The 26464-nt window shown below is 43.7% G+C and overlaps 1 protein-coding gene across 2 annotated transcripts in view; it reads left to right on the forward strand.

Annotated features, from left to right (window-relative positions):
• AFG1L (AFG1 like ATPase) overlaps positions 1–9948 on the forward strand; it is a 197605-nt gene extending 187657 nt beyond the window's left edge. For both annotated transcript variants that reach the window (XM_054569795.1, XM_054569796.1), the window contains 3 exons: positions 2650–2790; positions 5764–5877; positions 8369–9948. In XM_054569795.1, coding sequence (XP_054425770.1) covers positions 2650–2790; positions 5764–5877; positions 8369–8497 — 384 coding nt within the window. In that variant the 3' untranslated portion in view covers positions 8498–9948. The remainder of the gene's footprint in view (positions 1–2649; positions 2791–5763; positions 5878–8368) is intronic.
• Positions 9949–26464: the final 16516 nt, after the last annotated feature.

Here is a 26464-nt window from a genome sequence, read left to right on the forward strand (position 1 = left end):
TCATCATCAGTGTCCATCTATAGAACTTTTTCATCATCGCAAACTAAACCTTTGTGTCCATTAAACACTAACTCCTCGTTCTCTCCAATGACTATTGTTTCGAAAGGAGATAGAAAACTACTAAAGCTTAGTTTTCTTTTCGTGAATGAGCACGTAATTGTTTTAGGGCTATTAAGGAAAGGGATATTTGCTAATATAATGGCAAATGCAGAACCTACTGACAATGGTATATAATTTGTAAAAATAGCTGAGTGGGCAAAATTCTGATTTTCAGTTGCCCTAGGCACTTCAGTGTACTTCTGATGATGATTTTCCTTGGGCATGTAGTTATACTGAGAGAAATCACATCCATGCATAAAGAGTGAGCTTAATTATATGTAACTACATACTGAAGATGAGGTTTTACATTTTTTTACATACACTTACTTATTTACAGAAGATGAGACACTAAATTCTAACTTACCTCAAAAAAGTCGTGTGTGTCGCCCTCAGAGCATGAGAGTTTTATTGTGTGTTATCCTTTCTTGCATGATGACACTGTATTTGCCCCCCAACCCCCCGCGCCGCCCCTACTTTGGTGATTGTTTTCATTACACGAGGATTCCACAGTCTCATCTGGTCCTTGCTGTGACTCTGAGGACAGAGAGGTGCACAAAGGCTGACTGAGGGTTTAGGGTGGTGCAACGAAATGAACTGGTCCCATAGCAATGACACTTCTTTGCATCCTCTGTTCATTTGTACTGATCCTAATCATTTAAACTCAAAATAGTAAAAATTAAAAGCAGCCAAAATGGTCTGGTTGTTCATGTATTCCCCAGGCACTGTGCTAAATGCTTTACGTGTATGATTTCATTTCATCTTAATAACCCTATGAGATAGGAATCAAATTCCCATATCACTGATACTAAGGAACACTAAGGAACAGAAAGATTACTTAACTTGCCAAAAGCACATAGTTTCTATTAACAAACTGTGGATTCAAATCCAAGCATTCTCAAGCCCTTGTTCCTAACTACTCTGTTAACACACACTCCTGGTCCATATCAGGGTGGACGGCACGGTTTCCTTGTAAGAGAGTCAAGGCTAAACCAACCACACACACACACACAATACACAGACACTCCCTCAAGACACCATATGGCTGAGGTGAGCAGGGGAGTCTCGCCAAGGTCACGCGCTGGTCTGGAGGTAAAAGCGCTCCAGCAAGGGAGGGAAGTGGGAAAAGCAAGGTTATCACCTTCTTTTCTCATTTGGTATCTGGTTGGTGAGAGGAGATGGGGAACATCCCTAAGCAGACTCCCAGAGGGGTCCGGTGATTCTTTGGGCTCCCTCTCGTTCTCTGCCTCTTTGTCCCCGGTCTACAGATTGCTGTCTCCTCCTTAGAAGTGTTGTCCCTTGATAGAAGTGGCAACCTCTTCTCCAGAACTTGACTCTCAGGTTTACTCTTACCTCCCAGGCCTCCATGAGTTATGCTCTTTCCTCGGCATAGCTGTTTTCAGCTGGTTGTTAGGCTAGCAGTGGGCTTAAGTTAATGGGCTCTAAGGTGAGCATGACTCTCCCCCGCCTCACAATTCCCTAATTCTCCCAGGCCTGTCTGCATTTCTGAAAGAAGTTTTCATACTAATGACTCCCCAAGTGAGGAGGACATCTCTGGACTGGGAGATGTATTCTGTCAGACATTGAGGAGTCTTCGTGCCTGTGCCCAGCACCAGGAATGGGTCAGGGGACCCAGGAGCTTCTTGAGAAACCTCCCAGGAGACCCTGGCCACTCAGTCTCTGGTCCCCCCACACTCGAGTGGGGCCAGGTACACTCCCCTGAACCCTGCTCATGGGTTCTGTTCACAGGTTCAGTCACCCACACACAACTCACAGTGAGGAGGGGTGACATTTCCTGTGAATGTTTCAAAACCCAAAGAACATGTTTGCAGATAGTTTCATAATTTTCGCAAGTTAAATTCACGTTTCAGGAACATTATATCTGTAGGTGGCATCTTTGTGAATAATTTTGTGGACCTTGATCCCTATAACCTCCCGGAATCAAGAGGTCGTGGCATGCCATGCCAAATCCTGCTGAGGTCTCCGTCTGCTTCTGGCCATTAAACTCCCCTACTGTCTGCTGTAGAGGCTACCAGTTGTCTCCTACATTACACCTGAGTAATTGTACCTCAACTTACATGAAACTATTTTCTGATGAGTTTCATACTGAAGTATAGTCTACATTTCAAAAGGGTGACATAATATTCCGCTTGTCCTTATAAGATAGCTCTATTCGACAACAGTGGCTGTTTGTGGTTGGGTCCTAGGAAGGATTTGTTTGGGCATGTTTAAAGTTATGTCATAGAAATAAAAAGAGTGAAGACTGGATTTAGGATGGGGGCCTACAAGTTACCCCTGAGAGAGGTGGCTGGAGATATTCTTTCACTCCATCCATACTCTCGTCTCCTTTTTGCCCCCCCCCCCCACCCCCGAGTATACTCCGTCCTTAGCCTGTTCTGAAAACACTGCGTCATTTGGTCAAGTTGCCCCAAAGCTACCACTTGGGTCACATCATGACAAAAAAAAAAAAGTGTTTTTCTAATGCAACTAATCCAAGAACATCCAGAATTGGCTTATTTTAATTTTCTATCCTCTATTTCCTTTTAATTACAGCCACTTGGAGCCAGTGACTATTTGGAACTGTCAAAGAATTTTGATACAGTATTTTTGCGAAACATTCCACAGTTTACACTGGCAAAAAGGACTCAGGCTCGAAGATTCATAACTCTCATTGATAACTTTTATGATTTCAAGGTAAGGATGTAATGTGCATTTTCTCAAAACTGAACGTTTTCTCAAAACTGAGTAATGTGGAGCCAGATTACTGGGCTAGAATCCTGGCCTACCATTTAGTTTACTTCTTTGTACCTTAATTCCCTCAACTATAAATCGGGATAGTAATATTTTTCACTTCAGAGAATTGTGAGGACAAAATGAGCTAATCCATGTAAAGCATTTAAAAGAATGCTTGGCACAAGCTGAGTGCTGTGTAAGTACTAGTAGTACTAGTAGTGGTAGTATAATAAAACTCCCATCATAAGACCCTACGCTGTATTAATGATTCCATCATTCAGCTAGACATACCACGTGTATATCTATGATGATGTACAACACAGTGCGTCACCTAAACTGAGTGCTCAATGCATTATTTGTTGAATGAATAAATGATAGAACTTATAAAATAATGAATGATAAATGAATAAATATCTAAAGGACCTCCTCAGTATTCGCTCTCTGTCTCCCTATGGTCCAGAAACCCTAGTAACTAGCATTGTACCATCTTGTTGGGTTTTGTAGCCATGTGTTTCAGCCTAAGTTGCAGAGCCATTGTCCATTCATCAGACGCAGTGTAGCCTCCTGGATAAGGAGTGGGCCCTTTGAGGACCAGCTTAACCTCTGAAGATTCAGTTGCCTACTGTAGAAAAAGTAACAGTAGTACTTATGTCACGTGGCTGTTGTGAGGATTAAATGAAGGTGTTAAACACTTAGAACATCATGTGGCATGTAGTAAGTTTTCAGTGAAAGGGAGCCACAATTGATAGTCTATGTCTGTAAATGTATATTTACAGTAAAATTATTAGTACAACTTCAAACGAGTTCATTTAAATATTATTGACCTGTTATACAGAAATAGATAGAGCAGTGATTTTAAAATTGAAGGGACTTTGGTGGGAGGATGAAAGTGCCAGAATCTGCTGGGAGGGAGAGGTGAGACTTTAATGTTTCCTTTATCCATTTTTTTTAACAGCCTTGATCTGTACGTAGGCCAGTGCTCAGTCCCCTGAGCCACAGCAGCCAGGGCCTTAACGGCCTTTATCATATGAAGCCCAGGGCTAAGCGCTAGAAGTTCAATGACAAGCAAAGCCGGATGTGGTAGCTGCCATCATGGAATTTGTAGTTTAGTGGCAGAGAAACATTAATCAAATGTCTGCAGAACTAATTGTGAAGTCACCACTGTGGGATGATCTCCTGGACATATGGTGCCCTGAGAGTCTAGGGGGAAAGCAGGCTGATCTTCATGGGGGGCAGGGGGACACAGGGAAGTCCTGTTGAGGACCCCCTGCATCAGAATCAGCCGGGCTGCTTGAGATCTGGGTTCCACAGCCTACCCCATCTGGCACTTGACGACCTAGGATGGGGCCTGGAACCTGCCTGTTCACAAGCTCCCTGAGTGCTTCCTAAAATGCTGAGAAGTGATGGCTGAACTTTAATTCAGGGTGACATGGGTCACCGGGGTGGGGGTAGTTTGCAGCAGAGCCCCTTCCCTGGGCCTGAGCGCCAAGGGCAGCCAGCAGGGCTTTGGGGCAGGGCTGAGGGAGCCGCCTCAGGGAGCACAGAGGCTGCTGCGCACTCCTGTGGGGCTGTGCACATGCTCAGGCAGTCAGCAGAGGCCCTCGGCTGGGAACACAAGAGCTGGGGGTCCAGTCCCATTGATTGTTGGCAGTCTCCAGGCTTACTCATCGAGGGACTCCGCTCGGAAACCCTGACCCAGGTGGGAGTGGGATAAAGGGAGTGAGCCCGGAGGCGGCACCCTCTTTTTAGAGGGCTAATGCTCCGAGGGGAACGTGGTAGAGGGGCACTGGTCATAGGTGGTTCTTAGAGTGTAGAATTGATAAATTCTTATTTTTTTAATCTTTCAGCTAGAAATAACTTAAAGAAAGCTTATGGTCCCCATCCCCTAATCCTACCTCACCCCCCTTGATTCACCTCTTAATTATAGAAAAAGAAAAGATTTATCTGGCACTATGATGGACTCTTCTAACATTTATGTTAACTAAATCACACATTTAGAGCAGTCAAAATTATCTTATTTCAGAAATTAGCATTAAACAGACATTATTCTAGAATGTATTCATGGAAATTTTGAAGTAAGGGTATTCCCATCTAAATAATGAAGAAAGTGTCATTTTAATTAAAATAATTTATAAAAGAAGATGGAAGGCCATTTGGATATGGAAAAACTAGTCCAAAATGTCAATATATTGTTTTAAACTATTGGCATATTTATTTAAATAATGATTTTGGAAGGATAGCTGTGAATCCTAAAAATAAATTCAGAGCTTTTTAAACACCAAGGACAGTATATTTTGTACTTAAATTAGTGGACATAAAATTTATAAAGCTATAAAAACTCTAACACATGATTATCACATGTACCCACTCAAGCACTTATGTAATCAAGAAATATTAATGTAAAACTTAGTCTTTTTGAAGAATGTCTTGGCGGGATATTGATGTAAATGTAGGTTCTGGAAACTCAGGGTATAATTAGAGTAGTAATGCACTGAACTTAGCAGTCACCTATCCAGCAAAGTGGCAACCTCTGTACGGCGCATCTGGAGAGTGTCTTTGATGCACCCAGAGACGGACTCTAAACAGCTGGGCATAAATGTCAGACTCAGGTGTAATGGCAATACCACTGGACTTAGAACTGGAAGATCTGGTCTGGCATCATGAGCTGAGACCTTTCCATGCCTGAAGTTGCTCAATGAAACCTTTGCTCCCTACTTCATGGGATGGTATATGGAAATATTTTGAAAAGTACTGTGCAGTTTAAAAATATCACTTTAAACAGATACAAACTAGTAGAAAAAATGTAGACATTTTAAAAGCAAAATTGAAGCTCCATGTTGTGACAAACAAAATTTTATTTTGTGAGAGATTGTTCTTGCCTTCCTCTTGTGAAATGTGAGGAGTCACAGCATCTATCATTTTCCTCTATTTCAGGTGCGCATAATTTGCTCTGCATCGACTCCTTTATCAAGCTTATTTCTGCATCAGCATCATGACAGTGAGTTGGAGCAAAGCAGAATACTGATGGACGATTTGGGGCTGAGCCAGGTAGTTGATATTAACATAATCTCATTTTATTATAAAACAGCTTAATTGTTTTTGGTTTGATACATGGCTACATTTTGAAAAAGGAATGCAGTATATATTTAACTGTTGATTTGCTGCTTTCTTCTTAAGCCAGTACAGCAGACTTACTCTCAATATCACTAAATTCAGAGAATTATAGTCTTAGTGATCATTTGTGCTTTTGACAGAAACAAAGTACAGCTTAGTGGACTAATGGGCATGTGGTCATACCAATCACTAATGACAGCCCAGAGCTGGACGCCTGGCCACCTGTATCTGGCTCTTGGCTTATTCTGCCACACTGCACTGCCTGTTTTGGACATTCTTGTTCATGTCTGATGGATTTGTAGAGTGCACAGTATAGTGTCCAAGCATGTGAGCTGGCTATTCCAAGAGCATGGAGTACTTAGCACGGCCTTTGGCATAAGAAGAAATCCATGATTCTTCTCCCAGCCCCCATTCCGTAAACCTTTGTGGAGTACCTGTGGGGGCCAGGCTCTGGGACACCCTGGAGGGAATCAGCCAATGCTGGCCCAATGCTCCTGGTCCTCGGGGTTTGGTGAGTCACCCCAGGCCAACCAAAAGTGACTGCATTTCCTTCTTCTGTATAAACATAAATAAGCACCACAGGGTGTATTTCTCAACTGTAAACAATAGAAATATTAGTCAGTGCTATCTGACACCATCCACAAACATGAACTCAAGATGGATTAAAGACTTGAATATAAGACCTGAAACAATAAACTACATAGAAGAAAACATAGGCAGTAAACTGATGGTCCTTGGTCTCAGAGGGGTTTTGGTGAACTTGACCCCAAAGGCAAGGTAAGTAAAAGAAAGAAGAATGAATGGGACTGTGTCAAACTAAAAAGCTTCTGTACGGCAAAAGAAACTGTCAACAGAACAAAGAGGCAACAAACGCTTGGGAGAAGATATTTGCAAATGATGCCTCCAGTAAGAGGATAAAATTAAAAATGTATAAAGAACTTATACAACTTAACCAAAAAACAAACAATTAAATTAAAAAATGTGCAGAGGACCTGAATAGATAATTTTCCAAGGAAGATATACAAATGGCCAACAGACAGATAAAAAGATGCTCAATGCCACTAGTTAAAATGGAAATGCAAATCAAAGCCACAATGAAATACCACCTAATATCTGTTGGAATGGTTATTATCAATAAGACAAGAAATAACAAGTGTTGGATATGGAGAAAAGGGAACCCTTACACACTGCTGGTGGGAATGTAAATAGATGCAGCCACTGCGGAATACACTATAGAGGTCCTCAAAAGATTAAGGATGTAGCTCTCATATGACCCAATAGTCTCTCTTTTGGGTATCTACCCACAAAATTTGAAAATATTTATCCAGAAAGATATATGTACCCCTTGTTAATTGCAGCATTATTCACAAGACATGGAAACAACCTATCTGGTTATTAACCAGTGTTACCCCCAATAAATTTAAGAAAGAAATGTTAGTCAAAATTTTAAAATTGTCTATACACACTCACCTCCCAAACCAGGGGCACCCCATTCTTCCTCAACCGCAGAGGTAAAAAGCCATCTGGAATGAGAAAACAGTTCTTTATTGACCTGAGCAGAAATGATATATTCTCAGAAGTTTGGGTCAATGAGACCAGCCATTCTTTAAAGAGCAAATTTTGAAAATACGATTTCTTACACCTACATGTAGAAATAAATAGCTGCTTATAAACTTATGAGCTGTCATCTTTTGAAATGGCGGTTTCTCTAAGAGCAATGCTTCCATCTGAATGATGTCTTTAACAATTTGAAATAATACAGTTGAGGAGCTACTTCATCTCAGTTTCCAGAGTCCTTTTAATCATTGTCTTTTAAATGCCCCCCCTCCCCATAGGATCGGTGTTCAGATATTAGGCCAAGTAAGCTCAGCACTTGGGCCAAATAATGTATGGAGAAATCAGGGAATGTGACCACGTGGTCAGGCAGTTTTACAGTCGGTCAGTGGGAAACATGGACTTAGTCATCCAGAATTTTTCTCTGAAAAAGAAATCCCTAAAGAGACAAACACTCAACATCCACATAGTGGTGAGCCCTGTTGATATCACTCGTCCGAGGCTGTGTACTGGCCTCAGGGACAGCTCCCCTACTTGACCCCAGGTGGGAGGGTCGAGTGTCCCAGCAACTCTAGACCAGAAGCAGCTCTGGCCTCACAAAGTAAGGCCCGCGCACGGTCTCCATGTCCCACAGGGGACTTCTCAAGCATCCCATTTGAAAGAGGCTCAGAGTTTGTCTCCAGGACCTCCCGTCCTGAGTGTAGTTCTGTCTGTCAAGCTGTGAAGGCGGGCGTCACCCTCTTTCAATTCGTCAGAACGACTGTGTTTTGCTGTTACTCATTTCTGCCATGCAGTTTTGGAGAAAGACTTTCTTTTCTATCTGGCAGTGGTTTAACTGGTACTGGGTTATTGTTTTGTTTTTGGTCACCAGGACGCAGCAGAAGATCTCTCCATGTTTACTGGAGAAGAGGAGATCTTTGCATTTCAGCGCACGATCTCCCGACTCACAGAAATGCAGACTGAACAGTACTGGAACGAAGGGGACAGAAGCAAGAAGTAAACATCACTTCTGCATGACTAAAACGCTGGACAAGTGATTACTGCAGGGAGAACTCTTTATTATGGGACTTCAGGGAATCATTTTCTCATCATTAATTATGCACTTTGTCCTCTGGACCATTTTTATCTAAAATTTCTGTCAAAGATATAGTTGATTAATAAGTTAAAGCCATTTCTATAGGTCTACTTTTTGCCTATTTATTTGGCCTTATTTCTGCACCAAAAAATAAAATAAAATAAAATAAAATCAGCACTCCTGAGGATTAATATTAAATGTAGGACCAGACATCTGGCTTCATGCGAGCCAGCTGGATGAACCCTGGACACACACACACAGTTCATGCAAGGCGTCTGGGCATCTCCCGAGTCTTGGCAGCATTGTTGCCGCATCATGGCAACGCATCTCTTATGAGAGGAGGAAAAAACCCTCCATTTCTATTCAAAGCAAAGAAAGCATTCTGATCTTAGTATAAACTAAAGGGAATAACATTTTAGAATATGGACTTACACATGTGATTTGGGGGGCTATGAATTGTACTATCCTAGGTCTTCCGGTTTCCTCACAACAGAGAGTATATTTTTCACCCTGAGGTTGAGCCTTGACAGGCAGGACATGATCTGCAGCAGACACAGAGTTGCCTGAAAAAGTCAAGGATTGTGACACCATGGAAGGGTGTCAAATTCCAACCAGCAGGCAGATCCAACTCCGAGAACCAGTGAGAGGACAGATATCAGGAATGGGGACCAGTGAGAGAGTGTCCAGAGGAGGCAGGGTCCTGGACACACCAGGCAGCAGAGCGGACTCCTGCTCAGCTGAGGGCAGCAGGGCCCCACTGGGCAGCGGGCTCCTTCCCACTCCTCACACGCATTGGCTCTGGCTATGGAACGCGGCCCCCAACTCTCGTCTCTGCTTCTGCTGAGAGGCAGACCTAACAGTAAATAGGAAAGAACGCTTGACGCATCTGCTTAAATAAAACCTAGTTTGTCCTTCGTTGAGGTCATTCTTTGATTCATTCAAGTACAACCTGACTTTGGTAACTGTTGTTACAGAAAGAATCTTGGTTGAGGCTGTTAAGAAAGTCTTAAGTATTTCTTCAAGAAACAAATTGTTAAATCCACAAAGTCTGTGAAAATCAAATATTTTTTGGAGGTAGGCACAGATGAATCTGTTCAGATAAGTGAGTCATCAACATAATCATCAACATCAGTAAGCTCTTTGAAGCTGTGTAATTTATAAGTTAATAATCTTTTCACATTAGTCTGTTTTGCACATTAACCTAAATCAAGGGAACCCAAGTATGGAAAAAAGTTAAAATCACGGCTTCTGAAACCTGAATGTGGTTAAAAAGTTTTTTGTTGACTTGAAACAGTGAGTTCAAAAAGAGGTGAAGTAGATTAAGAGGGAAAAAGGATGGGAAATAATTTCCAAATGTATTGCTAGATATGTACATGATCTCAGTTAAAAATTAATTCTAGGGAGTTAGTATAATAATTTCTGTTTATGTGTAAGGAAACTGAGGCTTGAAAAAGTCAAGAGACCTGAGAGTCACAGTGTACAAAAGTTGTACTATGTTTTACACCGCACCACCTCTATAAAAAAGGAGACATATTTTAATATTGATTTTTTTTAACTCAGTGAAGGTAAGTTTATAACAGAACCATTGCTTTGAACTCAGTAAATATAAAATGTTTAATTTTATTCTTTCAATCTGAGCTTTTTGTTTTTCATATTTCTGTGGCAGTTATGCTGTACCTTCATAAAAAGACAGTGGATGGACAGACAGATGGATAGCCTGACTGATGGAAGCAGGAACTGTCCCTGAATGTGTTGGGTGTATGTGAAATAGTTCTATTGTGAAAGTTAATCTGAGGTCAGGTATTTGGAATTAGAATTTCATTTTCCCATGGAAACAATAATGCGATGTTAGGGTCCTGGCTCAATGCACAGAAGGCTAAGGTATTCTTAGAGTAGCTGTCCTGTAATTTTGGTACTAAAGAACTTAAACGTCTTTTAAAATTTGTTTCTGTAGGGTAAAACTGCAGTTTAGGCTCCACCTGAGTACCTGGATCATGTTCCTGCTTCTGTCCCAGCCCCTTGGTCTCCCACCCCCTCCTGGGCCTGGTGGGACAGATCTTAGTGGCAGGGGCTTTCCGAGCTGGTTTATGCAGGAAAGCAGGGCTGCTACAAGGGTTTGATCTGGTGGCCTAGGTTCCAGAAGAGTAAAGCAGTTTCATGGTAGCAGGAAATGATAACATCTTTATCTCCTCCTCAAAACAGCCTGTAAGAAATAGAAACAAAAGTGTTGAATAGCTGTTACTAGGAAACAATATGGTAGCTCCACTAAAAGAAAACGAATGTCAAAATGAGTTATGGAAAAAAAAAAAAAAAAAGAAAGAAAGAAAAGATCCCTAGATTGAAAAGCAGTTTCAATTCTTGTGATTTTCTTCCAAGTCCTGCCCTATTACACTCTCGGCATTCCCGCTGTTCTCGGGGGTTCCACAGTACCCCTTGCAGCCAATGCTCTTTTTTGTGAACGCTTTAAATTTACATTTGAAGATGGAGGTTTGAGTGGAGTATTGTTATGGAACACTCACTCACCTAGAGACTCAGATGGAGAAAGACTTTATAGTGGGGAGAATGCCAAGGGCGTCCTCTGAAATGACTGTTGGTTTCCAAACTTAGAAGAAATGACCTGGAGAAAATGGAAAACTCTTCTTTAAAAAAGAGAAAGAAAAATCTGATCACTGCACCACACTGCATTTCTTTAGATGTAGATAAGCTTATTTGCCATCAGTAATAATGAAAGGAAAACATAGTTATTGAGGCCCAAAAGATGATAGATAGTACCATTCTAATCAAATGTATGCGTTTTCAGTGGGATTTCAATTTTTTTTATCATAAGGCAATATTTTAATCTACCTGAAGTGTATTTCCTGTGTCTACAAATGTACAAATGTAAAATTACTTGGAATTTTGAAAAAAATTATTACTTGTAAAATATGTAAATGGATATATTCCCATCCATTTATTTATTTAATATTTAAGACACACAGTGCTTACTCTGTGTTGGGCATGGGGTCTGAGTGCTTTACAAATAAAGTGTTTTGACCCTTAAAACAATCCTATGAGATTGGTACTGTTACCACCACTTTGCAGATGGGGAAGCTGATGCACAGAAAGTGGTTACAACAATCAGTAAAATAATCAAAATATGACTCTATTAAACTTTTCACATACCTGCTACTGTCCTGAAACCAGTCTCCCTACTGCAAGTAACTTGAACCTACACTTGCAGCCCCTTCGTCTCAGATTCAGACACCCAAAGAGTTCGGGGTCCTGGGCCCTGGCACGTGGATTCCTGACCGATGATGGGAATCTGTCTGGCAACACGTCTGTGAGTGATTTTGTAAATGACCTTTATCAGATCAACTAGCCTCATAAGCCATCACTTGCTGGTATAGAAAATAATTTTCTTTGGAGATGAGTGTACAACTTCTTCTTAAAGCAGAATCAATGTTCATTTTTCCCATTGGTGTAGCAGTTCATTTTTCTGGAACAGAAAATGAAAACTAATAAAAATCTGTCCTCTTGTTGAGTGCTGACTGTACAGCTTTGCACTAGAAACCTCACATATGTTACCTCAGTGGGTCACTCAGCCCAGTCCAATGTGTGTACTGACCTGCTGTCTCTGATGGCGTGAAACTCCAGGAAACATCTGTCCCTCTTCCTTGCTTGCTTAGGAAGTCACCCAGAGGTGGTCCTGAGAAGGGTCCCCTTTCAGGGCTGTGCTTGATGCTGACCGCTCTGAGGGCGCCTGCTCTTCTTGCCCGGGTGCAGCAGGAAAGGAGGACTCGGGACCTGGTTCTTGTGACCTTGAACTAGTGCTCTGAGCTTCACTTTTCTCATCTGTAAATAAGAACGATACCCATTTCATAGAGTTATTCTGAGGATAGTTGGTGAAAAGCGCTTTGCAATTGGTGAAGGACTAAATGGCTATTAGTTGTTATTCATACTAATGATTATGATCATAAAGTAACAATAAGTATGAAGTCTGCTTTGCATTATAGCCCTTTGAAGAATGCAAAAGAATAGACAACACATCCCAACCCAGTTCGGTTCCTAGCAGAAGGGAAAATTCACATTAAATGACTGAACACCAAGGATACTTAATTCTGGCTTAATGAGATGCTGCAAAGATTGTTAAATTCAAATCCATTCTTTGAAGAATATAGAGAAAATGGATTGTTTCCTGTTTGGTGAACATTATAGATTTTGCAGAAAGAGGGCACCATCTTGTGGTCAGTGGGACAAACTGACAGAAAAAAAGTCTAAGGATCACACAGGGCTGAACCGTTTTCAGGCCTAGCTCCCATGCCAGCAGCGTCCCGGCAACTAGTCAGATACGGGGCCCAGGGTCAGTGCTTGTGAACACTCGCATGGGATTCCAGTGCTTGATAACCACTGATTAGGAGCTCTTGGCCGTGGCCACATGGCTGGTAAGGACATAGAGTTGGGCCTACAACAGGGTGTCCCGACCCCACACGAGAGCACCTCCCAGGGAGCACGGGCTGCCGCTCGGGCCCTGGGGCCAGCGCACCGTGGCATCCCTCTGACCTCCCGGTGCCTGGTCCTCTCCTTCCTCCGCTTCTCCTCCTTTTCCAGATTCTCCTGTCTTCATTCTCCGCCTCTACAGACAACAGAATAGCTAAACCAGCAGCACTTTCTTCTTTACAAAGCACTTGCTTCTACCCTGTCGCTTCACGCAAGCAATTCTGAGAGGTGTGATTATCCCTACTTGCTAGAGGAAACGAAAGCCTGAGGTAACACAGCTGGGAAACAGAGTCAGGGTTCATGGCTTTGTCTGCTGCTCTGAGGCTTTGAGTGCTTTGGCCCCTCAGCTGCCCCTCTCCCCGCCCCCCACAGCTTCCATGAATTAATACTTGGTTCTCCCCCTGCTTCTCACCTCTTCCTTCTTGGAAAGCTTTTTGTCTCCTTTTTCTTTTTATCACCTCCTCACTTCTTTCTTGGGCTCATTAAAAATGGTAATGATAAAAACAACACTGAATATTATAGAAAGTGCTTTCACGCATGTTGTCTTCACATTCTTTCCTTGATTCCCACAGTTACAAATACCCCCCAATGCCAACAGTCGCCAAGTGTGTATTCCCAATCTCCTGGTCAGTACTTCCAACTGCCTACTGGATCTCTCTTGAATATTCTTCAAACTCACTGTGTCTAAAACGGTCCTGATCTCACCCCATCTTCCATGCCTGTGGTACCTTCTTGCAGTGATATTGTCCCAGACACTCAGGCCGTTCCAATCCTCTGTGAATTGACAAGGTCCTGAACAGAAGGGATAGACATTAGAATCATGTTGAAGCATGACTCAGAAACAGTTCAAGTAAGTATCGGTGCAGAACAGGACTTGGTGGATGGTTAGTTAGTGGAATGCATGGCAAGGCCAACAGTCTGAAGATAGGAGCAACATGATCCCAGCACTCTGGGCCTGTCCTACTTCTGCAGGACCCGAATCGGGCCTGGCGTCTGCCAGTCCTCACTGCCCACCTTAGGGCTGAAGGTTGGCTCTGGAGTCTTACAGAATGAGGCTGGTTTTCGAAGTACAGTAGCTAGTTGATAGTTCTCACTCTTCTGGTTCATTCTTTGATTTATTAAATAAGCATTGTTTAAGTGGTTCTTATGGTGAGGCACTCCCCTAGAAGCTACATGAAATATAAAGGTATAAAAGCTTTAAAAACTGTGGTTGTTTTTATTGGGGAATCGATATATTAATTATATTGTTCTTTCAGGAAAGCTCATCAGTGTAAGTCCGTATAAAAACTAGACTCTCCAAGGCAGACATAGGAATGGAACCCTCCTGACTGGAGGCACCAACCTGGTGTGGAATATCTGGTCTTCTGTCCCTAATATCACCTTCTCCACAGCCCGGCTCAGGCAAGGATGAACCATACCTGTTGCATTTCCCCAGCCTTAGCTAAGCCAGACTTCATTCATGTTTGGGGGTACAGATAATGCACTCAGAAAACACTTGGAATCTATTTAGATAATATGGCTAATAACATTGAACTTGATCATTTTCAGCATGTATCTCTCCTTTGTTTTGGCTCCGCCTCCACATTCCAGGCATCTGCTGTATCTCCTCCCACAAAGAGACACTCTCATAGACACCAAGAAAACCCCAAGAGCTTCCCTAGGAAGAGCAAGGTCCAAAAAGCACCCCCTTCTCCAGTGGGGGTAGACATGATCAGGGCTTGCTCGTATCATGATCAGAGTTCTCCTCTCCCTCCAAGTTCACAGTGAAGCAAGGTGCTGCGACCAGTTCTGAGCGATCGGTTGTGAGCAGAAGTGACGTGACAGGTCACTTCCAAGGTGAAGTGCTTATTCTGGTTTGAGCTGTAGATCTCTCTCCTCGTTATGGAAAACCTAGAACTATCACCTGAGATAAAAGCAGCCTGGAGCGCTGAGCCCCACGTGGAAACCTGTGGTGAAAGATGCATGAGCAAGAAATAAAGGTCCATTCTGATAAGCCGTGGAGATGTTTATCATGTTTGTTACTGCAGCATAATCTATACACTAGCCAACCCCCAAAGCAGCTCTTTTCACTTTGCTTTTACATCTGAGGACCTGGCTCTGCCCTGAGAATTGATACTAAGAGTGGCTTCTCTCTCCAGCTTTATCTCCAGATCCCTGTGGTGTGTGTCCCGAGGGTGAGGGGTGGGTGAGAAGGGTCAGCCTATCTCCACATCCTCCCGAACCCCAAGGCCAAGGCCAAGGCCCTCTGTGTGCTCTCACCATCCTCCCCCCCATAAATGAGGGAAGAAAGTCCACATTCTTGGACTTTACATACACTTTCTTCCCTCATTTATGTGTTCTTGGTCACAGTGAAAACATTAGGTGGACAGGTTTAATTTTACCCTATGGCTCTAAACCCATCCTTGCTAGCTCTCGAGTGGCCAAGAAAGCCGCTCATATTGTTTATGCTTGGAGGTCAGCCACCATTGGTTTAAAACATTAAGCAGCTTCAAGTTATAAAAACCATCTGCTCCAGTACTGAGTCTGCACCCAAAGAAAACCATTTCTGGAGATGAAAGCAATCCAACCAAAGAGGAAAAGGTGGGCCTAACGCGAGCAGCAGCAGAACACGTGCTTTTCCTGACCCCTAAGGAAGCCAGCCACTTCCCTCACCAGCTGGGGAGCGGGCACCCGCGCAGCTGGTAGGAGGGCGGCGGGGCCCGAACAGCAGTGGGTGGGAGTCAGGAGTGTATCCGAGACACTGTACCGCTACTAACTGTGTAACTCCGGGCAAGTCACTTACCACTACTCTTTGGGCCTCATCTGTGAAGTTTTTCTATGAAGCTCTGACATTTTATGATTTGATTAAATGGTGTACAGATATAAGTGGTCAATAGGCGCAGGTAAGTGCTCAACATTATAACTCACAAGCAAAATGCAAATCAAAAAAATAGAACTTCATACCACGAAAGTGGTCAGAATCAAAGAGACAGAAATGATTATCAGTATGGAGAGATTGGAACCCTCATACCTCACTGCTGAAAATGTAAATGGTGCAATCTTGGAAATCCAACATTTGGCAGTTCCACAAAATGTTACGTAAAGTTGCTGTATAACTCCTAGGTATATGCCTGAGAGAAATGAAAACACATGTCCCCACAAAAACTTGTATATGAACTCTTATAGATAGCATTATTCATATTAGCCAAAAAGTAGAAACAGTCCAAGTATCCACCAGTGATGAATGGATACACTTAATGTCGTATATCCACACAATGGATTTATTATTCAGCATTTTTAAAATGAAATACTTACACATGCTACAGCATGGATGAAAAGAGTACATTTTGCTAAATGAAAGCAGCCAGTCAAAAAGACCGCATATTGTATGTTTCCATGTAAGAGAAATGTCCAGAATAGGCAAACCCATGGAGGCAGAGAGTTGGACCTCTCAGTGGTGGCAGGAGTGAGGGACAATCGCTGATGAGCCCAGGGCTTTTTCTAGGGGTAATTTCAGGGGGTCCGAAATAAGACTGGTTGTGACCGCACCACTCTGCGAACATACCAAACACTACAGAACTAAACACTTTGCATGGTTGGATTTTACAGTACATGAATTAGATCTCAATCAAACTCTTAAAAACTGTGGACAGATACTCATTGACTCCCTCTCCGCTCTGTGCCAGGACCTAGGCACAGTGCGGCAGGTAAGACAAACCCCCAGTCATGATGGGCTCGTGGCCTTTAGGGCCAACACGGGGACAATAATATAGGAAGTGCCAACAGGGCAGCTTGCCCAGGTGTTCTGGGAACACCAAGTGCACTCAAGTCAGCCAGGAAGTTCGGTAAACGGTAGAGAAAGAACAGAGCGACAAGCATCGGGTGCCAGGGAGCAGGGCGGAGGATCCGCCCCACCCCCGCCCTGCGGGAGACGGACTGACCACCGAAAAGCACCAGCACAGGCAGAGTGTGAAGAGCACCTGGCAAACTGCTCGGCGCTCTGTACACTCAGCAGAGGGAGATATAATGACTTAAATGTTATTCTTTGGAGCATTCAGAGAGAAATGGGGTATATTTGGTCCTCCCAGTCTTAACGATTTGTCTTTCGAACCCCAAGTATAGCGCGCATAAGGTAAAAACTGCCGCTATCATCAAAACATGCCCCTTACTTTGCACTAATCACCTATCATATTTTGAACCAAATTCTGCAACATGCAGAATATTAAATTCACTTGCTAAAGAAGTACAAGCTGATTTCTGTTGATTAGAGTAACATAGTATGTAGAATTAAAAACAATTGCTTACACCTTTGCGGTACTGCCACAGTCAGATTTAACAGCACAACATGTTAAGGTAACATTCAGCTTGGGGCAGAATGGACACCCTGCGTGGCCGCCGGCCGTGTAGCCCCTGCTGTGGAGAGTAGGAAGGGAGGAGGCACGGTGATGTGGCCGGAGAGGACTCCAGGGGCTCGGGGGAGAGGCGCGGGGTGTTGGCACCCAGCGCTGTTGTCATAGCACAAGGGAGACGGTTCCAGGGTGGCCTGGAAGCAGGCCCTTCCTCCTGCGGGCACTGGTGTGACCAGCTCTGGAGAGGCCCGAGGCACAGCTCCTTATCTGGGGCTGGGCGGGACCTGCAGCCTCTACCTGATCTGTAGGCCGTCTGCCGCCAGTCCCAGAAGAGCTTTCTCCTCCGAGGCTCTGGGCAGTCCCCAGTTTGCCTCAGCCCCTTCAGCTCTGCCTCAAGGCCGGAAATTGTGCTCCTGGGTTGCGGGGCTGGGAAGAGGGCATCCTCCTGCCCGTTCTCTGCAGCACAGCCCGCATTTACCGCATCTGTCCACTGCAAAACGAAGCTTCTGTTTTTTGCTCTTAATTGTCCTCTTTCCAAGCTCCACAGGTGGTAGAACAGAGCTGGGCTGGGAACAAGGGACCCCCCCCCCCCACCCCCACTCCTCCCATCACACACACCGGGCTCTCCCTCTCCGGCTGGCTGGCTCTGAGCACCTTTCCCCACCCCTCGTCTGACGGCCACAGTCATGTGACTCGTCCCCAGGCAATGGTGGCAGCCACAAGGGGGAGACCTAGACAGTGTTGCCCTGACTTGTCCCTTTGACTGCAATAAATCACTGCAGTGTAGGTGTTGCAGGGTGTCACCGACGTGGCTTGTTGTAAATTACAGGATCTTTTATAAATGATATGGTGGGGGATGGAGGTAGCTGTGAAAACCTTTTGTGCCACATACAGGTTTTGGATTGCTCCTGGCTAAGTGCTTAAAAGAATCATTGGACTTAAAGAAGAGTTAGGTACTTTCCTTTGACAAACAAATAAGAGAAAGAATCTTAACTGTTCTAAATTTGCTGGTCTTTCCAGTGATTAGTGGTTTAGTAATATGTTACTAAGATGTATTTTACTTTATTTTTAAAAACTTTTTATTGTATTTTTTTCCAATATCATTTACTCCCCTTATACCTCCCTCCCCCCTAGAATCACCACACTGTTGTTGATGTCCATGAGTCCTTTCTCTCTCTCTCTTTAAAAAAAAAAATTTTTTTTAACTTATTTTTAGCGGGGGGAAGGGAAGGAAAAAGAGAGAGAAACATCAACGTGTGGTTGCATCTCACACACTCCCTACTGGGGACCTGGCCCACAACCCAGACATGTGCCCTGACTGGGAATCAAGCTGGCGACCCTTTGGTTCTCAGGCCAGCACTCAATCCACTGAGCCACGAGTCTTTTGCCTTATAAGTATTTTAATAATCAGTACCTTCAAAGGATGGGTGATGGTTTTTAACAAGACTGAGAAAGAGGCAGCCTTACAACATCTGTAACTGCTGCTATAAAGAGCACATTTTAAACCTGTCTGGGAATATTGCATCATGATGTGAATTGTGGCCAAAAACATTGTTGAGTCATGTATAAAAATTCCCTCATGTACACACTTACAAAACATAAAATTTTAAAGTCTTTCAAATTAAGGATTAGTCTGTTTTTAAAAAAACAGAAGAAATAAAATAGCTTTTGGTGTCAAGAGTGAGAAGAAAAACACTTTGCATAAATGGTGGATAGAACTGCACAACTAGTATCAGTAAGTGCTGCCATTAGTACAATTTTCCTAATTTGAGTCTACATATCAGTATCTTGCTTTGCTATAACAGCCATTAAAAGCAAATGTAAAAATGAATTTAAAACTAGGTCTTTGAATCATAAAATGCTAACCTAAGATTTTCAAAAGAGAGGAAAGCATTTCCAATCACGATCTTTTTAAAAATTCAGGTATAGTTGACATATGACATTATATAAGTTTCAGGCATACAACATAATGATTTGATATTGATACATATTACAACATGATCACCGCAATAAGTCTAGTTAACATCTGTTACCATGCATAGTTATAAAAATTTGTTCTGTGATGAGAACTTTTAATACCTACTCTTTTAGCAACTTTCAAATATGCAACACAGTATTATCAACTGTAGTCACCAAGCTATACATTACATCCCCAGGACTTACTTATTTCATAGCCCTACGTTTGGACTTTCTGAACCCCTTCACCTGTTTCATTCACTCCCACCCCCACCAATCTTTCCTCTGTTTCTATGAAGTTGGTTTGTTTTGCGTTTTAAGATTTTACATATCAGTGAGATCATACAGTGTTTGCCTTTCTGTCTGATTTATTCCACTTAGCATAATGCAAGTTGCTCTCATGTTGTTGCAAATGGCAAGATTTCATTGTTTTTTTTTTTTTTTACGGTTGAATAAATACACACACACATGCACTTCCTGTATCCATTCATCCATGGATGGACACTTGGGTTTTTTCCATATCTTTTCAAGGTAGTGTTTTTGTTTTCTTCAGATAAATACCCAGAAGAGGAATTATTGGATCACATGGTAGTTCTATTTTTAACTTTTTGAGGGACCCCTGTACTGTTTTTCATGTGGCTGCACTAATTTTCTGTTCCATCAACAGTGTCTGAGGGTTTGCTTTAATAGTCACTCTAACAGGTGTGAGGTGACCTCTCATGGTGGTTTGAATTTGCATTTCCCTGATGATCAGTGATGTTGAGCTCCTTTTAATGTACTTGTCAGCCATCTGTATGTCTTCTTTGGAAAAATGTTTATTTACTTCCTCGCCCTATTTTTTAAATTTGATCATTTGTTTTTTACCATTTCCAATAACAATCTTGACAGGAAAAAAGTTTTTAAAACCCTCTTAAAAAATAAAATAATGTAACATAAAAACTTAACTCTTTACAATTTTACTTTTATTTCAGCCTTAAAATTTGGTGACTGATAGTGTGGCACACTTTTATTGGCTGCCTCTCCAACATCTATTCCTTTTCTTCCACCAAAACTCAGGGTCCCTTTCTCTTTGGAGACTGTTCCTACCGTACTTTTTGGCAGCCATATGTGCTGCATAAGACGGACCACACCCCAGCTTCAGGAGCAGCCCCTGTTTGGCCTAACCAGTCAGAAGATCCCATCTCCCTTGAACATTGTGACTGGCTTAGGGGTGAGTGCAGGATCCAATGCGGTCCTCACAGAGACCGAGGGCAATATTTACCAAGGGCGTCTGACAGGAAGCATCCTCAGGTTCCCAGGCACTACTAGAAAGATACCCTGTCTTCCTCTTGACTGTGCAGCACACAGAGACAAGGCCAGGCCTGGCCCTGCTACAGTGACTTCGGAAGCCCAGGGGTGATGTCAGCAGAGGGGGCCAGAGTAGAAAGATGAATCAGAGACACAGACCTGGAACCCTAAAGACAATGTGAACCTCTGGGTCAGTCCATGCCTGAAGTGTTCCCTACAATCGGATGTTTTTAAAGTTATACAAACCAAGAAATTCCTTTTATTTTGTAGGTATTTTGTTATTCAAAACACGAAAAGCCCCAATTAAAATAATCAGAGTAGTAAATTAAGCTGAAGTATGGAACAGAGGCACATAGTGTTCTGGAACATTTTTAATGGGAGGGTTACATTGCTGGTTAAATTAAGACTTGTTTCTAACATCTGTCCTGAAGCATCGTTAGCTCTGCACTTCAGAACAAAGGTTGACGGGAGAGCTCCAATCCCAAGGGCACCTTGTCTACCGAACTTCAGCTCAAGTTAAAACTTGCTAAAAGTTGGCATCTGATGTTTTCTGCCTCCCTTTTTGGTAACTTTACCATGCTGTCAGCCAATCATTTTCTTTTCACCTGTTTTATGCTAAGGGGTAAATGGAATATGGGTCCCGTGGATTCTTCCTCCCAGGGTGTGGATTTTAAGGGGCTGAAACTGACTCTTCGGAGAACAAAGGAGATGGAGGTTGGAATTTGCATGTACATTCGCCTCATGGCCACAAGATGGCAAAAGGAGCTCAGTAAACACTGGCAAAGACCTGCGTCTTCCCGGCTCTGCCAGGGTCCTTTGCCCCACCTTGAGGAAACCACAGCCAGCCAGCGCCAGGCCCGCTTGCCCTTCTGGGTTAGTGTGGAGAGAAATACTTGATTTACCTAGAGTTCCCTGTAAAACAACAAGAGGTGCAGAGAGAAACAAGTAGATGCCGTGAAGTTTGACAGTGAAGGTAAGTAACCCAATAGGGCGGCGTCTGTGCACCTGCTTCTCGCTCTTCCTCTCTGCCTCTCTCCATCTGCAAAATAGCGGTCCTGGGTGTGACCTGCCTCACTGTGATAGAATGGGCAAGAGGTGAGTCAAGTGCTCTGAGAGTTGCAGGGGAAAGCTGTTTTCCTAGGAAAATCAGCTTAAGTGCGCCGTGCCTGTCCCGCCCGCCCAGGATCAGAGACTTCTGGGCCCATGTGAAATGGCCCCGCAGGCTGGTGGCCGTGGGCTGTGGACTCTGGGGTAGGGTCTGAATGTGCTTTCAATTCTGACCTCATTCTCCACTTAAGTAAGGTAGTGACACAACTGAGTTATAAACACTTTCCAGAAAGTTGCATCTTGAAAGAGGTGCCAGGGGCAGCGGCGAAAAGACGTTTTCTGTGTAAGGGAGAATTATGGAAAGGACCGATTCGGAGCCAGGAGCCGCGGTCGAGCTCGAGCCTTGTTCTGACCCAGCCTGATGCTCCCGGCCCCCTCTCTGCCCCCGGAATGAGCCCCTCGAAGGCTCGGAGGAGATGACGGCAAACGTTCGTGGTGATCCGAATAAACTTTGTGCCTGCTCTGTGTGGCAGTTACAGGCGGTCTCCTTCTAGTCCTTCGTGTTGAATTTCACCCTCTTCTGAGGACATCTGATTGTCCGCACCTTGGAAACTTTGAAGTCCGCGTGTTTAATGAAGTGCCTCATTGCCTGGGAAGTGTGGCGGGAGGGCGCCTTCTCTGGCCGGCTGGTCAGCCAGCTTGGGTTCCTTTCTCCTTCAGGGAGTAACCCCGTCCTAGTTCATAAATAGCATTGTTACTTGTTGGCATCTTAAGCTGTGAAATGAGCAACACAACTGGGATTGTTGTATGTTTTCATTTTGGTCAGGAAATTCTTCCTGAGACTTTACTCAAGTTCTTTCTGTTCCCATCCTGACCCTCCGAAGGCCTTACACACAGGCTGCAGGAGACCCTGGAGTCATTCGGGTCCAAGTACCAGCGGAGGAAGCAGAGAGGTCTGGCCGGTGCGAGGAGAGTCTCTCAAGGGGTCTGCTTTCCTGCAAGGGGCCCTAGAGAGCAGTCTCAGACTGGCTCTGGGAGAAACGGGAAACTAGGGCCAGAGAACAAACCCTTCTTTCGTCAGAGCCCATGTTTATAGAATGGGCACTGGAGAAAGTCTGCTGGTTCCAATGAAAGGAACTTGAAAAATAGAATTCAAGACATGTCATCGGTACAAAACAACTTTGGAAAAAGGAGGCAGTGGTGTCGTTATGCTCTGAAAGTGCTGAGAAGGCTGCAATCAAATGGTGAGCCCAGCTGCCGGCTCGCAGAGCGCAGACTGGCGGACCCTGCTGTGTGATTGAAAGCCCACAGGGGTGCCCTGACGCTGGCCATTTTGCACGGATGCAGGGGACAATGGCAGCTGGCAGCAGCAAGAGTGGGAGCCCACAGCAAGGGGGTTAATGACGACCCACAGTGACCCCCACAGAGAAACTGATGTCAAACAGCATCTCATGGATGCTTCCAGCAAGGATGGCAGTAGCAAGGGGTGTCGGGAGTATTAGGATAGCATTTGACTCAGGACACAAAGTAGACCAATCCAGCCTGGTTAATTGCAGAGTTCACACAGGCAAAACAATGGCAGGAACCCTGGCTGAGGCCTCCATGGGCAAGCTCTAGTCTCACCTCCCAAGCTTGAAAAAAATGACTCTTGCAGGAGAAAAGTGCCCCAAACTTGGGTCTTATCTCTGAGGTGATTGATTCACTTTTCAGCAACTACTGAATTTTTTAAAGTTATGCAAGATTAGAATGAGGGCAGCGGTAGTGGTTATGAAACCCAGGATAAATTTTAATGGCTTTATTATATAGCTCATCTCTTTTTAAAAAGGGATTCTTTTTTTTCCCAAGCTGACTCTTTCCTGTAACAACAGTTACAGTTAAGGTAGAAGTGCAAAAACATCAAGCCCATCGTCCACTAATGCGGAATCCCTTTGCTGATGAGAAAGTGTTGGCGTCTTTCCCGAATCTCTTCCCAGAAGAAAAGGAAGCCAGGGATCTAGGAATGGGGATAATCACCAGTCAGTCAGATACAAAATAGCCATTGATATCTTTTGCCCAACCTTTCTGTATATGAGGGCCCATTTTTAGTGTGAAAAGGACCAAAGTCTATCCCATAATTGTGGCTCTACTTTTTATCCATTGATTGGGAAAAATTCATAATGATGAGTATTTGCAAGAGTACCTAATTACCACTCAAAAACAGTAATGCATGGATGTGTGAGATCTTGTACTTCAGTCTCGGGCAATGGTTGGAGGATTTTGGCAGAGCCGTTGTAGCAGCTCCTGTAAACCCAGAAAGAGAAAAAGCTAAGACTTATCCCTACGCTTGAGAAGTCTACCATCTGCCCTGGCTGGTGTGGCTCAGTGCATTGAGGGCTGACCTGTGAACCAAAGGGTCACTGGTTCGATTCCCAGTCAGGGCACAGGCCTGGGTTACAGGCCAGGTCCCTGTTTGGGGGCACACGAGAAGCGACCCCACATTGATGTTTCTCTTTCTCCCTCTCTTCCCCTTTCTCTAAAAATAAATAAATAAATCTTAAAAAAAAAAAGAAAGAAGTATCTAGTTTCCAAAAATGGGCCAACAGAAGTTTGACCCCAGCAGTCTAGACATTAACGTTGCACTGAGCAACTGAGAGCTTTGGGAGCAGGCAGCCAATTACTTGGCACTGGACACAGTGTCCTCCACCACAGGGTCAACCCCGGAAGCGGAAGTGTTGCTGATAACTGATGAACTATGGAGGTGGAGGCAAAGGGGAGAGAAGGTGATCGCTATAATCAGCTCTGCAGCCTGACATGCCAGCAGCCCCCCGGGAAGCCAACAGGGGCAAAAGTAAGATGGTGAGTATCAGTTTCTGACCTGTTTTCCTACCACAGGTCCTTACCTCCATGTTGGCATGGCATTGCCTGGTGTAGCGCTGAGGACAGTTCTCTCTGAACTTTCCCACTGAAACAGGGAGAAGGCAGGTCCCCTGTGGTTGGAAGCTGTCCCAGAACACCCGAGCCCCACACTGAGAGGAGCAGGTGGCTGTCTGGTGGTTCAGCGCCTGGGGCCTTCTGGTAGAACCTGTCTGTGGTCCAGCTGGTTTAAGAAATGCAAACCTTGTGGACAGAAACTTAGCCTGAAGTTATTTGGGCTCTCTGGCAGGCTCATTCCAGTGCTTTGAAAAATGGAATCTGCCTTTCTACCTAGAGATTAGTCTTCTTACCCTGCCTATGATAGAGGGATGTGGTAAAGAAAAAACAAATCAGCAGCCTGATGCTCCAAGACCAGCCAGTGGTCAGACTTTGCTTGATGGAGCAGAGTGTGGGGCAAGTCTGTTTCCCACCCCTGTCCTTTGGGGAAAATTTGGAAGTCCATGGCTTCTTTATAAGAGGGTGAGGTGTTGTCTTTGGTTACAGGATGATACCCTGGCTAAACACAGGAGAACATGGTTGAGCAAAGTAAAATTTTGTATTACACATTTAAGTTAGGGATATGCTGGCAAGTAGGAGGAGGAAATGTAATTGGGGCACATTCATAATAAATTACAGGTCACCAGGAAATTTGGTAGAGTCTAGACCTGGACCCAAGTAAAGAAAATCAACCTTCCTTAAGAGTACCTCTAAAACACACTGAAAGAAACTAACAGAAAACAGGCTGCCTTATATCAACTCCAACTCATCAGAAATAAGGATCTCCCAGAGTGGTAGATTTTCTATGGTTAGAAGCCAAATGAGTCTGGTAACTTTATTATAATATTTTCCTCTTCCCCTTTGCACTCAGGAGTACTTGGCATCTTTTATCAAGACCATGATTATATTAGGTACCTACAAAAGGCTTCAATAAAAATCATGTAATTTTGTATAACTCTGATGATTTGCTGATTCAGTAAAAGGTCAGAGCCTGCTACTAATGGCACCTGCATGGGCAGGAATGTGGTTTAAATATGAACGTTCTCAGTGTTCAGTGATATCACAGTTATGGGTAGGTTCCAAAGATCAATCTACCTTTCCTCTCTCCTGCCCTTCCACCCTTCCTCCCCCTTTCACTCCTTTTCCCTACTTCCTTCTCTCCCTCCCTCCCTTCCTTCTTTTTATATGTATTGAGACCCTGTTATGTGTCATATATACAAAGATAAATCAGACACAACCCCTGGCCTCATAGAGCTTCCCATCTAGCAGGAAAAGAGCAAAGATGGCCCTTGTTAAAAAAAAAAAAAAAGGAACCAAATCTAATGGTTAAAAATAGATACATCATGAAAAATAACAAATACCCACGAACCCATAAAAAGGAAAAACAAAACAGCTCCTTGGCATTTTATCTGAGTATCAATGATATGGGCCAGAAGTTTTGTTGTAAAAGAGTGCAAACAGAAGGCGTTAGATAAGTGCTTGTTGAAGAAATTAACACCGTCACAGACGCTGGCACTGCTAAGCGCCTCTGAGATACCCTAGTCGAGCCCTTTCCCTTATCTAAGGAAACTGAAACCCGGGAAGGTCGAACAGCCTGGGTGAGTGAGGACGGCGCAGAGAGCAGCAGCCAAGTCTCCTGGTCCCCGTGCCCTTCCTCCCATGGTGGTCCCTGGCCCAGCCATTCAATATTCAATTTTTGTCTTTTGTTTGTTTATTTTATTTTAACCACTTTATGGAGGTACAATTGACATATAGCAAGCTGTACACAGTTAATGAATACAACTCGACGAGTTGAGAGATAAGCGTATACCCATGAGGCTATCACCACGGTCATGACCATCCATCGCCTCTAAAGATGCATTTCATCTAAAATGTCCTATGTTGTGCTTGAGTGTGACATTGTTATGTT

This window comes from Pteronotus mesoamericanus, unplaced genomic scaffold (assembly GCF_021234165.1).
Source record: "Pteronotus mesoamericanus isolate MK-2021 breed Mesoamerican mustached bat unplaced genomic scaffold, CSHL_Meso_final contig_20, whole genome shotgun sequence".
Classification (NCBI taxonomy): Eukaryota; Metazoa; Chordata; class Mammalia; order Chiroptera; family Mormoopidae; genus Pteronotus; species Pteronotus mesoamericanus.